This window comes from Nanorana parkeri, unplaced genomic scaffold, assembly GCF_000935625.1.
Source record: "Nanorana parkeri isolate BGI_ZX_2015 unplaced genomic scaffold, ASM93562v1 scaffold219, whole genome shotgun sequence".
In the NCBI taxonomy this organism is placed as follows: Eukaryota; Metazoa; Chordata; class Amphibia; order Anura; family Dicroglossidae; genus Nanorana; species Nanorana parkeri.
This window is the reverse complement of record NW_017306487.1, coordinates 583008-600252: the sequence shown is the minus strand read 5'-3', so window position 1 is coordinate 600252 and position 17245 is coordinate 583008. Positions and strand designations below refer to the sequence as shown.

The 17245-nt window shown below is 43.3% G+C and overlaps 1 protein-coding gene across 1 annotated transcript in view; it reads left to right on the top strand.

Annotated features, from left to right (window-relative positions):
- TMEM108 (transmembrane protein 108) overlaps nt 1–17245 on the top strand; it is a 152290-nt gene that overhangs the window by 119421 nt on the left and 15624 nt on the right. Inside the window, exon 4 of the mRNA XM_018555947.1 lies at nt 10089–11090. Within this exon, the coding sequence (XP_018411449.1) occupies nt 10089–11090 (1002 nt within the window). The remainder of the gene's footprint in view (nt 1–10088; nt 11091–17245) is intronic.

Sequence of the window (17245 nt, the reverse complement as noted above, 5' to 3'; positions counted from 1 at the left end):
CCGCTCCTCTTCTCCTGCTGAGCCACGGCTGTGTTGGCCGCCTGGCGCCCCTGTTGCCAATGGTGCCGTGTGCTTGCTATGGCAACAGGGACGAGGAGGAGAAGCCAGGCCAGCCCTGGCTGCGCTACCTCTCAGCTGCGCCTGGGGCGAGTGCCTCACTCGCCCCATGACAGCTACAGCCCTGCTTGACAGCCTCATCTAGGGGTACTAGTGCCGTGCAAGCATAGCATTTTTATAAGTTTAAGTTTTATAAAGGAAGCGTGGTTTGGATTCAACCAAATTTTCTGACATCTGCCCCCGGTTTCTGTGGAAGTGATAACATTTTGGGCGCATACTGTATGTTGATGATGATCCACAACTTGGAGGCAAACTACTACTTGGGGGTGCTACGTTAGGAAGTCGGACATGGAAAAAAACCTGGGGGTGGTCATAGATCACAGATTTGGCAATAGTAAGCAATGACATGCAGCAGCCTGCAGAGCAAACCGGATACTGACCTGCATTAAAAGAGGTATTGCAGCAAGGGATAAAAAAGTAATACTTCCACTTTATAAATCATTGGTTCGGCCTCATCTTGAGTATGCGGTGCAGTTTTGGTCGCCAACTTTCAGAAAAGACGTCCTCGATCTGGAGAGAGATCAGTGAAGGGCTACATAATGAATTAAAGGAATAGAAGACCCGCCTTCACTAATTAAACGTATTCACCTTAGAAAACAGGCGATTATGAGGAGACCTTATTAAAATCGTCAATGGGGTTCACAATATTCGGAACAAACTGATCAATCCGAGAACTGTATTGAGAACGTGGAAACACAACAGGAGGTTGGAGGAAAGGGGGAATTCCCATCCACAGGTGGTGGGCTACACTGAAGGCATTGATAAATTCAAGTCGTGCAAACAGTATAGCCTTGGGGAAGTATTATACGTGAAGCCCTAAGTATTGGAAGAAGGAGATTGGATCAGTTGAATGCATATACAAATCTAGCTGGCAAAGGGGCTTTAATAAATATGAACTATCTTCCAACAGGCCTCTGTCAGCGAATGATTGGTGAAGTTGCTTTATAAATATGCCCCTTTGTGAGGTTGTACAAAGGACCCATTCTCTTTATGTGGCTGATACTAAAGCATGTCACTGCATGTTCGACTTTCACACTACAAGAAGACCTATTTATAGACTGCTAGATTGTGTGATTTGCACTGCATAAACCAAGTCATTATGAATTCTAGCTATGCAGTTCTATTAACTTCCTGCCCAGACTTGCCACAAGGCTTAACATTCAGTCTGTCACACATGTGCAATGTGAAAACTAATTGCAAGTATAAAATTGGAGAGAAACCAGATTTGCTCAACAGCTTTCATTTGAACATTGTGCATCTATTGTACAGATGAGCTTTATTAATAGTTGATTATTTTTTATGTGTGTGTGTGTAGTGTAGGTTGAGAGGCATTATCACAACCTAACCCTGGCATCGTGAAAGCCGGTTATTAAGCATCATATGCTCCTTGATCTATAATAATAGTGGTCCAGCAGAAAAGCTGCCTTCCCTACAATACACTGTAAGGCCCTGTTCACACTTGCAAAATGTGAATGCACAGCATGTTTTGCCGCATTTGTAACGTGTCAGCATTGGGCACAGATAGATTCAGCCATGTAAACAGCTGTATTTATATGAGTCTAGCTATAAGAGCATTCACAGATCAAATGAAAAGATTTGCATCTAAATATTCAGTTATCATTGCATTTATGTTTTATATGTTTAAATATATTTCAAATAATTAAATGGTCGCTAGTTGGTTTCAAAACACAAAAAAACACTCTTGGTGCAATACTCATCTTCACTCTAGAACTGTCCACTGCAGTCTTGTTTTCCACCACAAGATGTCCTCAGTCTTCTAGGTGAAATGAAGCCAAAACAAAAATCAACAACAACTCTAATATGTATTCAATTACAATGCTGATGTTATAACAGGATAGTACCGTATATGCTGGGACTTTACAACTCCTTTAAACAATATGTGGATGGTTTTTAAATCAACAACCCAGCCATACACTGGCCGAATAATATTTGCACTGCACCACAAGTGGCCAGTATACCATGTGAATAGTATTCAGCCAGCGTATGGCTGGGCCGATGATTTATAAATCATCCCCTATGTGCAGTACAGAATACTTTAACACAGTCTTTTCATGATAAATGGCTTTTATTCCTTCCTCATGTTTAAATTCTATAGGAGGATTTGGATGTTGCTAGAACATTTGTCCAGTACTAGCGAACATAGTGAATATGGTCTGTGGCAATATATGAGCTTTTCCTAATTCTATTAAATTTGGCAATATGTGCATGTTCCTAAAGGAGTTGTAAAGTCCCAGCCTATACTATCCTGTTATAATATCCGCATTATAATAGAAATACATACTAGAGTTGTTTTTAATAATGCAATCAAAGCTCATGTTAAAAAATCCCTTTTCTATGTGTGCTGCCTTCCATCTGCCCATCACTCCCCACAACTTCCTAAATTCCGAGTGTGCTTTGCAGCTTTCCCTGCTGCTTGATGTGATGCGATCTTGTTGTCTCAAAAAAACATATCCCATCATCCATTGCTTCCACCAAGTAATGATACTGTTACATTGTTCAGATGTTGAGTTCAGAAGGCAGGCTCTCTGAAAGTTGTAACAAAAAGACCATAAGCAATTTTGTGCATATGTGAGAATAAATATGGAATTATTATGTTGTCAAATAGTTATTTATACACATTATAAACATAGAGTTTAGTTATTTATTGTGGCTACACAGAAAAGCAAGTACTATGTAAACAGGTTTACAATGAGAGTCAGTCGTTTTGCTAATTGAAATGCAATTGACAATGCAGTTTTAGCAAACTAGCTCTGATAAAGCTCAGTTATAAACAGAACACACGGGGGGAAAAACATTGGTGGGTATTGAAAATATATTGATGGGAATTTATCAAAACTGGAGCAGACAGAAACTGGAGCATTTGCTCATGGCAACCTACCATCTTTCCTTTTCAAAGCTTAAACGAAAAAAAATGAAGGGAGAAGCTGATTGGTTTCTATGGGCATCTGCTCCAGATTCTGTCTGCTCCAGGTTTGATACATTCCCACCATTGCATATTGTAAATAATAATACTATTTCCAAATAAAGAAACACATTTGTGGAATCCTTTCCTTAATGTATTCCTTTTCTAGTACTTGTACATCCTCCAAAACCAGATTAGCTTGAGTGTTTAGGCAATCCATGCGCTGGGAGAAGAGCATATCTTGTAATTTAAATTAACCTCCTGCTATTATATTGTTTTTATTCAACTGGAAATGATAAAGGTAATATATAATCAAGCATCCAATATTTTCTTATTTTCTGTAGTAAAGCAGAATACACACAGGGCCGGTTATGCTCAAGTGAGGCACTGCGTGCAGCATTACTGATAGTTGCATGGCAACCAACAGAGGCTTCCATGGAGTGGCCATGGAGGTCCAAATAGATTAATGCTTTCTTAGATACTACAGCAATGTTCAGCCATCTATATTTGACTGTGGTTCATCATAGCAGTTCACCATAGCAGTCTAGCTATTAAAATAGCATAAAACATGTCAAGGTCTAGTGATAAAATAAAGAATACAAATAAGGCAATTAATATGTAAATAATCTTGTTGCACTGAACTATTAAGAGCTCTCTCGGCTGGCTAAACTATAAATCTATGTATTTAGTACCACAGCAAAAATATGGTGCCATGTGCTTGTAAAAATGCCAAGGCCCTATACAAAATCACTTTAATTTGAGGTCGCTCACCAAATAATGTTTACATTTTTTAAGGAAAGGTATTACTTTTATTTGGTACACTGTTTTAATTAATCGTCTGCTTACCTTTTTTATATTAGGCTGACAAATAATCAAACAGGCAATTTGTTTTATTTTTTAGATTTTTTTCAAATTAAATAATGAATTTTTCATAATGCAATTGTATCTGCCAATTGCAATATTAAACACAACTATACTGCTGTCTTCAGGCTGCAGTGGCATCTGCAAGCTGATGAAGGTTGTTTTTAAATAACCCTCCAACCTGCACGTGATATTATAATTGGCTATCATGGTAAACATTTGATCAGGAGCCCTAATGATTGGTTCATGATTGCTAGGGGAAGACCCAAAGCTACGACAGTCAGTGTGGGGTTAGAAGAGAACTGGGCCAGATATGCATTCCTAGTTCTAAACCGGAATGTTAATTGCAACCCATGGGTGGGAACGCTAATGGCCAGACTGCAGACACTTAGGGGTTAAGGTAAACAATGCAATACCTCAAAATATATATTTGATGGAAATACTACATTTAAACTGCCGGCTAAGTGAGCTGTTCCGCTACCTACAGGTCAAACCTTTAATCTCCGCACAAGTTCCAACATTCCCTACAGGCCCGATGTTCACCTCGTTTAAACGGGTCTGCTCAAATGACCCTTTACACCAGGTCTAATCTCCTAACTCTATGCCCAGGTACTGTCGGGTGTAGCACCGCCCAGTCACAACTACATGCTAGCCTGGGAAAGGACCTTGGTAGTCCCATGGATGAGGATAGCTGGAACAACATCTGGGAGGTGACCAAGTCTAGCTCTCAGAGCACGCAGTCCCTGGAAACCAGTTACAAGCTTCTATATCGGTGGTACCTGGTGCCTAGTAGGCTCAGGTCGTTTGTCCCGGGTCACGATGGGCAGTGCTTCCGAGGCTGCGGTGAAGTGGGTTCCTATATACATATATGGTGGCACTGCCCCATTGTGCAGAATTTCTGAACTAGAGTTTTTACCTTTTTGTCAACAGTCACGGCCCTCACACTGACGCCCGACCCGAAAGTCGCTCTTCTCAACCTGCCCCCTGAGGGTGTTACACCAAAACAGCATACATTCCTACTCCACGGTCTAACAGCGGCCAAGCAGGTAGTGGTGAAGTCATGGCAATCCACCACTGTGCCTTTTGCAGAGCTGGAACGTAGAATCCACTGGTTTTTCATCAACGAGCGCCTCACAGCACGGTTGCTTGACAAGGTCCCTCGCTTTGAAATGGTCTGGAGCCCTTGGATCCAACATCTCCAAGCACATTCATTTGATGCTAGCCTACTTGCACTATGAACTTGAGGTTGGAATCCCCAACCCCACGAGGGGATCCCCTCACAGCCAGGCCTCCCTCATCCCCCACTTGTACTGTTTTGCTGAACCCTATTCCATTCCCTTCCCTATCCTTCCTCCCCCGACCCTTTCCTTACCTCGATGTATGGCGAGGGTGGCGTGCGGGAGATACGCGACCCCCTACGTCCATCTATACTTATCTCAGTTACCTGTAGTACTCATGTAGTACTTGACTGTATTGGATTAATGGTTTAAAAATGTTAAATGGCATCCGTTAACGTCTGTATCACTGTATAGTGCCTTCACGGCAACATTGAATGTATAAGAAGCGAAGAGGCTCACCGCTTTCCATGTTAAACCATCATATGTGAACACATGCTTCTGATATGCCTATCTACTGTTGTATGAAAAAAAGCAAAATAAAAAAAATTCTTGATTGAAAAAAAAAAATTACTGCTGATTGAACCTTGCGATAATCGATGCAGGATGGGGCTGCCGTACGAAAATCGTACGACAGTTCGATCATCGGACGAGAAGTTTTGTCCAATGATCGCAAAGTGTATTGGCAGCTTAAGACTGCTGATGCCTAGGGGGAAAAAGGCTGTGGGGACTGGTCTACCAGACCAACAGGACGTAGCCTCAGGTGAGTATATCTGCATAATTTCAGCCGCCTTTCCAAAATGAGCATTTAACCCTTGCAGTGCGGAGGAAGCCCCACTGCAAGGGTAAGTTTTTGTTTTTTACCCGGACTTCTGCTTTAACAATTATAAGCCCTGGTCAATGCCGACATTAGGATCATAAAATGTTTTGTGTTTCAAAATCTTGTGCCTTTAGTTCAAAATGACTTATTGTAGACCTCATGTCTGTTAAGCTGCGCTGCATTGTTCTAAAATGATGGCAGAAATATTTGATTATTGAACACACACAACTGAGAGTAGCTGGCATCCCACAGTGGCTAACCATTGTTCAGCCAAGCTCATATAATATTTGTGCTATCAAATCTATTTTTTAATAAGTTACCATAGTAACTTTGAATAAAAGAGATATAGCTTTCCTGTAATAGTAACAATTTTCCTTTAGTAATTGCAGTCTTTTTTTCCCTCAATGATAAACAGGCTGGAAACAGATTTACCTGACTTGACCTGGATCTGACTGATTCGTATGTAGCAGAGATTTACAAACCTTTGTCTTTTCCCGTGTCACTGTTAGATATGGAGAGGATGTAACACTATCTTCGAGTCATTTTAGTCTTTCCTGTACCAAGTAATTACAACCACCTTTATATAAAAGAATTGCAAGGCTCCTTTTGTCTGTTTTTGTTGGGTGTACACATAGCTGAGCACACCTCGGTGCTTCGCAGAGTATAGAATACTGATCACATTACCTTTCTATTATTTACTACCCTAAGGGTAGGTGGACACCATTTTCGGACCAGATCTGGAACGCAGGGCATTGTGTTTTACCGTGTTTAGGAGAGTTTATTTAATTTTGTTTAGCTTAAAATGTGCTTTCAGGTGCGTTCCAGTGTTTTTGTATGCGTTTTTTATGTGTTTCTATGCATTCCAGTGCATGCCAGACCAGACAAAATAAGACAAGCAGTATTTTTCTGGTCTGGTCTGGTATGGACTGTGCTGTGCTGGCGCGCCGAGCCGTCAAACTCCGGCTATCAACGCTCCCGGGCGGAATCAGATCCAAAAGGTTTGCTGGAATCGACCTTCTGGTTAACGCGGGGGTGCAGTGACTGCCCCGCCGAGACTCTCATGAGAGAAATAATCATAAGATAAAATAAAAACACGGCGCTGACTAAAGCGCAAACAGCATTAAAGTGTGACATAGAATAAACAAATTCTCGACCCATCCCAGAGCAAAAGAACACGGTACATACAACATGGTGGAAGTGCACCACCTCCAAGCGAGCTCAACAGAGCGGAGGCACCTTTGTGGGCCGCTAGCTGCGACGTCCCAGACTCACTCCGCAGATCAGGAACCCGGTCCAAAACCGCACCGCTCCTCTTGGGCGCCGATCAGCCAGGTGAGGTGGAGTACCGTGTCGGGAGGCCTCCCGCGGGCGAGGTTGATTGAGATGACGGGTGAGTTGGTGTCCAGAGGCGTCCCGATGGAGCACGGCGTCTAGGTGTGACTGACAGATCAGGGGGGGCATCTCCAGGGAGGCTGACATCCACCAGCAGTGCGGTGGCTTCCGAAAGAGTGGAGCATTGGTAAGGAGTGTACGTGAACATTAGGCGGAAAGGAAACCCCCAGCAATAAAGGATTCCATGGCGTTGCAGTACCGCCAGGGCTGGTTTCATAGCCCGACGCTTTGCAATGGTAGATGGCGCCAGGTCAGCGAATACCTGATAGTCATAGCCTTGGAATGAGAGAGAGGGAGATTTGCGTGCCGCCTGTAGTATAGCTTCCCTCGATCGAAAGTAGAGAAATTTAATCTGATTAGATCTGCGGGATCTGTTTTCCTGATCCTCCAGTTTGGACATCAGTTGGGAGTTGTCTTCCCGTAGTTGCTCCAGTTCCTTGTCATGGTAATCCATAGTGTCTGTGGTTACATCCATCCGGGCCTCCAGATCTGCTGTGCGCTGACCCAGCTCCCGAATTTCCCGCGTCACCTTGTCCGTGATCTGTTTAGAGGTGGTCTGCAGGGCTTTTTGGAGCATTCTGTCGATGCGTCTTAGCAGATCATCCTGGGAAGCGGTGTGGCGATCAGGCGAGGTAGAGCTTGTTCTGCAGTCCCCGTCGGCTGCATCACTAGCAGAGCATGGTGGAGATGGGGCTCGGGAGGAGCGCCGCCCTGTGTCCTTGGGCGCCATCTTGGAGGCTGCGTGAGCCAGTGTCTCTTTGGCGGATCGCGACCGGACATGCAAGTGGGAGCCCGACACCGACATATTTAGGTGCCGACCGATGTCCGGTAAGCGCTGGGAGAGATTTGCGGCGTCAGCAACCGCGATGCCTGTGTTGTGTCCGTTAAGGTCTCGGCGGGGTGCAGAGCGAGATTAGGTCGCGGCCATCTTGTCTCGCTGCGCGCATGTGCCCCAATCAGCAGTAATTTAAAAAACAATTCCTGGACGAATTGCGGTAATCGGCCGCACATATTTTCGTTTGCACCTGAGCAGTGTAAATCGAACTAATTTTGACGAAGTTTTCTAGCCTGCTGTATAGTCAAACAGACGGAACAGTGTTCCATTTCGACGTGCCAGATCGGGTAATCTGATGTAAACGGACACATAGACCAAGATGAGTCCACTAGTTTAAGTTCTTTCCTCCATCGCAAGATGAATGAAAAAACTGGACAAGCATGGATGTCACAGCAGTGACATTCGATCTGTACTGCTTCGATCAGGAAGGGACCCGCGCACGGATCCCCTCCTGATAAGTCTGTGTGAAAGGGGCCTGAGGACCATTGACATCATTACGTCTAATGCAGGTCCATTGACTTACATTAGATGTGAGGATGCTGAGGGACACTCCACAGCCGGAGCGGAGGGGTAGAGAAAACGAATGCAGCCACCAGATCTAGAAGCTGGTAAGCTACAATATTTAATTTTTGTTCTATTACAATTTTGTTCTTGGGTTTAGATACATTTTCAATCCTCTTTGTTCATTTTAAGTGGCCCTAAAATCAACCTCTGGGAGGCAAAACAGGTAAACAAAAAATGTATATAAATGTAAATAAACATAATGCAAATAAATTAAAAGAAATGTAACTCTCTGGAAAACTATTCGCAGCTATTCTGTTTCAGTGAACATCATTATTCTAATTGGCTAGTGTTGTTTTTTTTAAAGCTGACCTCCGGGCACTTATATAAATGTCATTTAACCCAGTTATCTATTCATTAAAAGTATTTTTTATATATAGAGTTATTTAAATTGCCTAAATTGAGTGATATCAGCCTCCTGTATTCCCATAGCAGAGCAGGACTTTGTGAGAGGAAGGGTCAGCACTCTGAATCATAGAGTTGTCAGTCAACAATTTGAGCATGCTTCCCAGAGGAGACTTTGGATGTTGGTAACCACACTGTATTGCCTTACTGCAGTGGTGGAAAATAGGTCACTGACCACAGGTGTGCTGGGATCACTAGACTGGCTGAACTTAGTTACTAATCCTTTGGCAGATAAACCAGTCCATGTATATGCACTTTAAGGCCCAATTCACACGGCGTGTTCTGGCATTCATTAAGATGTGGCTGCTGTACACATTCACGTAGATGACAGTCATCTATCCCAAACCGCATGTACACCAGGGACACGTGGTCAGGGGAGGCAGGTGAGGCAGAGCCTCACCTAGAATTGTGGAGTAAAAAGCTGTCAGCTTCACGTCTGAAGCTGACAGCTTTTTCTCCATTCAGATGGGCGTCTAACAGGTTGCTGTGTAACCTGTCATGGACGGAGCGCCTCAGCAGTGAGGAGCAAGTGAGGGACAGGGAGGCTCCTCCCTGTCTCCTCCCTTCCTCCTTTACACTAGGTTGGGGGTGGGGATTCGGCCAGTGGGGCGGAGCTTCTCCTGACAGAGGGTGGAGCTTCTGTGGGGGCAGGGCTGGGGAATGCCTCACCAGGAGCAAGAGATACCGCACGTACCATGTATGCGGCCGCTGTCACCCTGTCATTATTTCAGTGGGTACAGTGGCCGCATCTGAAGGGGGACACCTGGGATTCATGCTGCAGCAATCTGTTGGTTCTTGTTGCAGGAATCCAAGTAAGTGGCATGTGACCCCGTGTGAATAGGTCCTGACTGTGTATTTGGTTGTTTATCTGGACTTCAGTTTTATACAAAAAAATGGAAATTCATAGACCTCCAGATGTTTAGAAATTACATGTCTCAGCGACCCCTGCTGAGATACTATCACCTAGCTCATATTTCAGCTAAATATGATTTATCTAATGGTTATATTGCATCTCTTTCCTAACAAGTTTCATTAATTTTCAAATGTTCTCTTTCTCAGGTGTTCTACTTGTTTTGGCACAAGCGGATAAAAAAGTATTTGCAGTTGAGGAACAGCATCCAACCTTACCATCTTACCAAAACCTGAAGGAAATGACTACAAATGCAGAAATGGTGACACCGGATGTTCCTTTTAATCCTGTCCGGAAGGCTACAAGATCTGGCAATAGGCAGTCTGTGAAATCTTCAGACTCAGTGTCTCCACTTCGCAACAAAGCTGTTAAAAACAATACCAGACAAACAGCCACACCGTTTTTCAATGTTCAGGGTGTTACACATTCAGGAAATGTGCAGAAACCATTTGGAAATGTGACAGATGGGTTTTTTGGGTCTACAGAACCTTACCTCCAACCTGAGCTTCTTTCAAGATTTCCATTGAGGACTACAGCTATGACTGACCATACTAGCACTTTTCTTGCATTTCTTAAAGACTCTTTACTCCATGCTGGCACTTTGCAAAGCCTTTCTTCTGAGAGTTCACCTACCCTTGCCAGTGAAATGTCTAAGAACACTGAATCAGTGTCTGTGCCTTTCAAACCCACTCATTACAAACTATGGGACGTGTTAAATCGCAATGGTTCCTTGTTCTCCATTAGACGAGGGAAGAATGGAACTTCCCCAGCCATTACAAGAATGACTACATTACCCACATCTCTGCAGACTTCTCTGGATACTAAAAGCACCATATCTGTGATAGAAAGCAACAAGGAAACTGTCATCAAGCCTCATGCAGTATCAGAACAAACTACCAAATTAGATTACACTGTGCCAACTGATGCCACCACAAAGAATTCCATAACTATGTCTACAACTGGATCCACGGCTACTGGGAATTTCCTCAACAGGCTGGTACCTGCTGGAACTTGGAAACCTGGTTCTCCTGGAAATATTTCACATGTTACAGAGGAGGGCACTCAACCTGCACACAGAGAAACTATTTGCCTAAGCAAAGTGGATATTGCCTGGATATTCTTGGCCATTAGCGTACCAATATCATCATGTTGTAAGTATATTTATTTTTTTAAATACAGCATTATTTGGTTTTTGTCCTCGCTCCTTCGCAAAGCCATTATTCCAATCTCCTGCAAGTTCAGCTGCATTTGGCTATTGATGAAAAATGCAAGTCAAGTCTTTGTTAGAAAGAGAAATTGGGGAAAGATGTCCTGCTAACTAACCACAAAGTTTTTTTTCTGTTTTGCACCTTTTTTGAAGTGTTCTTGTGACATATTCATGTTTGCGACCCACTGCACATGTTTTGCGACATTTCGCATAATGTTTCAACTGCACAATTAGTGCGTCCACCATTTGCGACATTAAAAGCGGTTGCACATTGTAGAAGTCCTCCTGAGAACTTCTTAAAGTATCACAAAGATAACTCAGCTTCATACACTCAAGTCAGCTGAGCACTTCAGGGCTATTCAGCTGTCATCTAGGAGGTTCTTGCTCACAAAGCTTGTGACAGTTTACAGACAGTTTAGACGTTGGGGCAACTTAGAGACAATTCTCCTTATGAAGGCATTTAGTAATAAAACAAACTAGGATAATAAATCTGTCGCTACATGCACTAGAAATCAGAGATACGACAGTTTAAAAGATGCTGATGATGCAATAAAATTGATAAATTTCCCCACTCTGTTTTGCAGCCAGAAGGCCAGTAGCTACCTGTGCTTCTATTAATCTTTTTAAAGTAATTATTCAGCAGTCACTGGCATGTTAGGTTTGTGTCACTCTAACATCAGCAAAAATCAGAAGCTATATGAAATAATTTTTCAAACAATGTTTGTTAAACAATTTCCCTTTGGACCCAGCCATTTACATATAGCATACCAGTGAGTTCTATCTACTATGGACATGGCTCATCACTGTATTTACTAGCTATACTATAGCTATACACTAGTTATACTGGTAAACGCACGAGTGCATTTTCACACATTTTACAGTGTTTGTTGTGCATAAGCATAGAAATAAATGGGATGCCCTGTGCTTGGAAAATGTGGCAAAAAGGGCTTAGTCAGCAGTTTGGGCTCCAAGCGTTGCACATTTTTTTTAACATGCATTCTCACATTAATACATACAAGGCAAAGTGTGTTAACAAATAACAAATACAGACAAGTATAATCACGCTATTTTGTGCACATTCATGTGCGCTGCTAGAGTGAATAGGGGCTTAGGGGTATTGAACTGTGTTCGATACTATAAGGTGTCTGAGCAGTGGCATCACAAGGGGTGTGCGGCCCGCACCAATGGACACCATCAGAGGGAGTGACACCGAAATGACTGGCGATTATTTTGGTGTCGCACACTCTGAGCAGTCAGGCACTCAGTCATGGACCAAGAGCCCTTCAACTGCAGGAGAGAGGAGGGGACCTGGTGGCACCAAGATGGCCGCCGGCAGTTAAGTGCACATGACGTCAGTATACAAGTGCATGACGATGTCTTGCGCGTGCGTGATGGTGTCTCAGCGGGTGACACCCGGCGGCCACACCTGGCCTGGGGATGCCTCTGTGTCTGAGCTCTCACAGCAGAATTGGCACAAGCATTTAGAATGTTTAGGAGGCATGCCTACTTTCACAATGAATATGGCTATGGCATATGTAGAGGATCATTGGTTGGTCACATTTTTTTCTGCCTGGTGAAAACTGATAAATGCATAAATGGAAACAAATAATCAGTACATCATAGGTATAAATACAAATCATTGAGCTTCATAGTAAAATACAGACTGCTTTGGAAAACAAAGGGGCTAGTTTATAATGGAGAAGCTGGACACTGTTTACTACACACTGTGCCTGCATTTTACAGTATGGCCCCTTTCAGACTGCCGCTCTGATCGGGTCCATCTGTCAGTTTTTTTAGGCAGAACCAATTAGATTCCCAATGTAAGTCTATGGGCAGCCATGTGTAAACGGATGAGTGTCCGTTTACACCTTGGTTACCCCCCGGCTCTGGCTGGGTCAGAAAAAACAGATGGAACAGTGTTCCGTTTAGACTTGCCGGATCGGGGGTAATCTGACGTAAAAGGACACATGTTGCAAGATGAAGGAAAAAACTGTACGGACATGGATGTCACCGCGGCAACATCCGATCAGTACCGCTCTGATCAGGGGAGGATCTGCGCACGGATCCTCTCCTGATCAGCCCATTTGAAAGGGGTCTTAGTATGCTCTGTATTAGGTTGCAGAGAACACTCCATGATTAAAGCGAGGCACAGTCACATGACCTGTCAAAGTCATGTGATCAGGCTCTTCTCCTTCCAGCTCTTTTTATTGATTAATTGGAATAAATGATGTCCCACAATGTAGAGCTAGCATGAATCACGATACCACAATGGCCCGCTGCCCAACAATGTTGCCACAATGACTCAATGCCCGATGATCTTGCCCCATGATCTTGTCCCATGAACTTGTACTACCGTTACACATCGATAAATCCCTGGCCAGCTTCTATTTGTACACAAAATAATGACCACAATTAATCCCTTAAGGACCCTTTAGAAAGTCCACAGACGATGCTTTAAAAGCCCCTACAGGTCATCAGTTTAGGGATACACATAAGTATTGGCCCTCGAATTATTGTTCTCACCCTGTTGTGCTAGGCGATACCCAACATGTATAGTGTGATCGTCGTTTACGTACATAGGTGTACCCGACGTGTGTTTACGTGAACACGTGGTCGCTCACAGGGGCAAGGGACTTTTAAAAAAATGTTTTATTATTTTTACATTTATTTTATTTAATATTATTTGTAAAAAGTGTTTTTTTTTATTTATTTTTAACTTTAACTGCTATCACAAAAGGGGGCTTACAAGACCCCATATGATAGCATATTGGCAGTAATAGGTCCTCTTTAAAGGTGATACTGGGGGTCCAAAAGACCCCCGTTGTCATCTTTCCACTTTAAATAAGCTATTGAAGTGCAGATCGCACTTCAATAGATTATTACTGGGCTTCAGTAGCAGAGCAATGACAGCTCATGGACCAGAAGTGATGCAATACGTGTCGCTCCCGGTTCCATAGAGCGGGGAGGAGATCGGTGAACGGAAGTTCGCCACTCTCCTCCCCAGCTTCCCGCACCAGACATGCAAACACGGCGGAGCCCGGGAAACACGGCAGGGGGGGCGGGCACTTTACCGACCCATAGAAACGATCCGGCGGCAGCTGGCTCGCCAGAATCGCTTCTATTATAAAGCCGACAGCCGGCTCTATAAAAGTAAACAGAGTCTCAGCAGTCTGTTTAAAAACCCCTTAAGGACACATGACGGAATAATTCTGTCATTGGGTCCTTAAGGGGTTAAGCATATTTGGTCAATGATGTCACCCAGGACCCCCAGACAGTTCAAACTACAAACAGAATCTGATCGGGGATCTGTTATTTTGCGGCAGAAGTTTCCTTTTTTTTTTACATTAAATGTCACTTTTAAAGGGTTAAAGAAGAACTCTGGGCATAATTATTCTTAACCCTACAGTAGGGGTGCCCCCACTAAGTTCCCATTTTCATTTAGGGTCCTTGCTACTTCAGTCCTTGGCACCAGTCTCCTCCCCCATGGTCCCTGTGTGTGTTGTAAAGTAGTCGCTACTCCAAGCTCGCTCCCATGATGGACTACAATCACAATACAAATTAGTAAACTAAACATGAGACTGTGGTCTATCACAGGGGTGAGGTTGAAGCGGTGGCTACTTTACAACACACACAGGGACCATGGAGAACAAAAGTAGTCACCCTCCAGGAGGAAGGACAGTGTCAGCACCAATTCAGAGGTGATTTGAGAAACTACAGCTGAATGATACACAAATAAGATATATTTTTGTTAATAGTTAAGGTACTTGAATGCATTTTTAAGATGTAACTGCTGAGTTTAGTGTGACTTTAATAATGTATCAATGAATACAGTGTTGCATTATTTTGTGTCTTTTACATCTGCCTGGAGTTCAACTTTAAAGGAGAACTATGAGGCGAGTGAAAATCACTCAGCCTCATAGTTCGAGCCGACGTGTGACAATGAAACTGTCACACGTTAATATTTCATAACAATTGCATTCAAAACATATCATCGACTTCATATATATGTAGTATTATTATTATTTTTATTATTATTATGACTGTTATAATATTTTTTTCTAGAATGCCATATAACACTATTAAGTGTCCAACGTGTTTCTGATGAGAGTCATTGTAGGGATCCATAGAGAAAGAGCCAGCTTGCTGCATTTTTTCCAGTTGATTACCAAGAATCAATTGGAGCATGAGTCATTCTGACAGATGAAGTTGAGCTCACTGGAAAGGTAGTTTGGAAACATGCAGAGCTCTTGATCACAGAGGAATGAAGCTAGGGAACTCAGCAGAGAGAAAATTAATTCTTCTTTCTATGTAGCAGCAGTCATGTTGTAGAAAAGACAACTACAATATGTATAGGTCGATTGCTAGAAAAACAAGAGTGAACCCGTGAGGCACAGTAGTGAGCTCTTCATTTCCAATAAGAAAAAATCAATCATTTGATGTCAGAGCTTTCTAGTCGCTGTTTGCAGAATGAGGAACAACATTCCAAACTGGCTTACAGAGAATACTGGTACAGGCTAAACGGCGCTATGTCGATTGAGTGTCATATGATAAGGAAGTACAGGGAAGGAAAAGCCAGCTAACTCAAGTGTTGAGCACCCTGTATTCTTTTAAAGTAGTATTAAACCCTAAAATAATATTAAAAAATATATTTTTTTAATAATAAGTTCTGATTAAACAAATATACATTGCCAGCAAAGTACTACTTTCAATTTTTGCCCAAACACATACAGTCATCATGTTTCTGATCCACTGACTCCAACTCTCTCAGCTTGGCTTCCCTGAACGTCCTGTCCAGTACAAGATTACAGGGGACAGAGCAGTCTCCAGCAGCTGTCCATCTACTAGCTTAGAGAATGGAGAAGAGAGGAAAGACGATCGGGTAAGCAGGGATCAGGGAGCAGGCGAGAGATTTGCCTTGCTGTGTCTGTATGTTTGTGGAGACACACACAGCTTACTAGCACACACAACAGTGGCTCCATAGGACCCAGCAAGGGACATGGACCACCCTAAAACAGGATATCAGGGCCAGTACTCAGGACCAGTTGATTCTGCAGGAAACTAAAACTTTTAAACATCAAGCATTTATTGTAAGTAGTTTATTCAGCATTTGAAATAGTTTTAAAAAAGTTTGACTTTAATGTCACTTTTAACTCTTATTTAATGTTTCTCTCTCGATCAAGGAAACTGCAGAGCTTTTATTTTTCTTAATTTTGCTCTGAAACAAATGTTCTACCTTTGTTTAGATGACCACCGCTGTACCAGTCTCTGATTGTTCTCTGCCACTTCCCCAAACCTCCTATCATGGAGCGTGCACTGTTATGTCATTCATGAAGGGGCAATTACAGGCCAACCAGCTGCCAATCTAAAAGCTGCTGGCGGGGCAGCACTGCAGTTCACAGACAAAGCTATCTATGTCTGTGGCAGCTCTTTGCGGACGCAGCATGGTACTGAGATCGTGCACGTAAGGGTGGCTCCAGTGAGACCCTTGAAAGCAAGGAGCCACCTTACAGGCATAACTGTATACAGGAAGATCCTCTAATTATCATTTTGCAGAAACGAGGGCTTTGTCGGTTGAATGACAGCAATTAGGCAAGTATGTAAATTATGCTTCTGCATTTTACTTAAACATTCATGGGTTTATTATAGGGATGCACCGATACCGGTTTTTCAGTATCGAGTAGAAGTACCGATATTTTTTTTCCCGGTACTCGCCGATACCAAGTACTAAGTAACCGGTGCCTTGTGCCCCAATTATCAGGAAGTCGGGTGGCGGTTCATGACCCGTCGCCTGGCTTCCTGATTGCCTGGGAAGCCAGTGTTCTAGTGAAAGAACACCGGCTTCACTTGCCGAGGCTGCCTGGCTTCCTGACCAATCAGGAAGCTGGGCAGCGAGTTATGAGGTGCCGTCACGCTTCTTGATTGGTCAGGAAGCTGGCTTTCTAGCCAATCAGGAAGCCGCACGGCTTGTCATGACCCACCTCCCGGCTTCCTGATTGGCCAGGAAGCTTGCTTCACTTGTTGCTGTGCAACGTGGCTTCCAGACCAATCAGGAAGCCAGGACGCGAGTGATGACCTGCCGCCAGGCTTCCTGATTGGTTA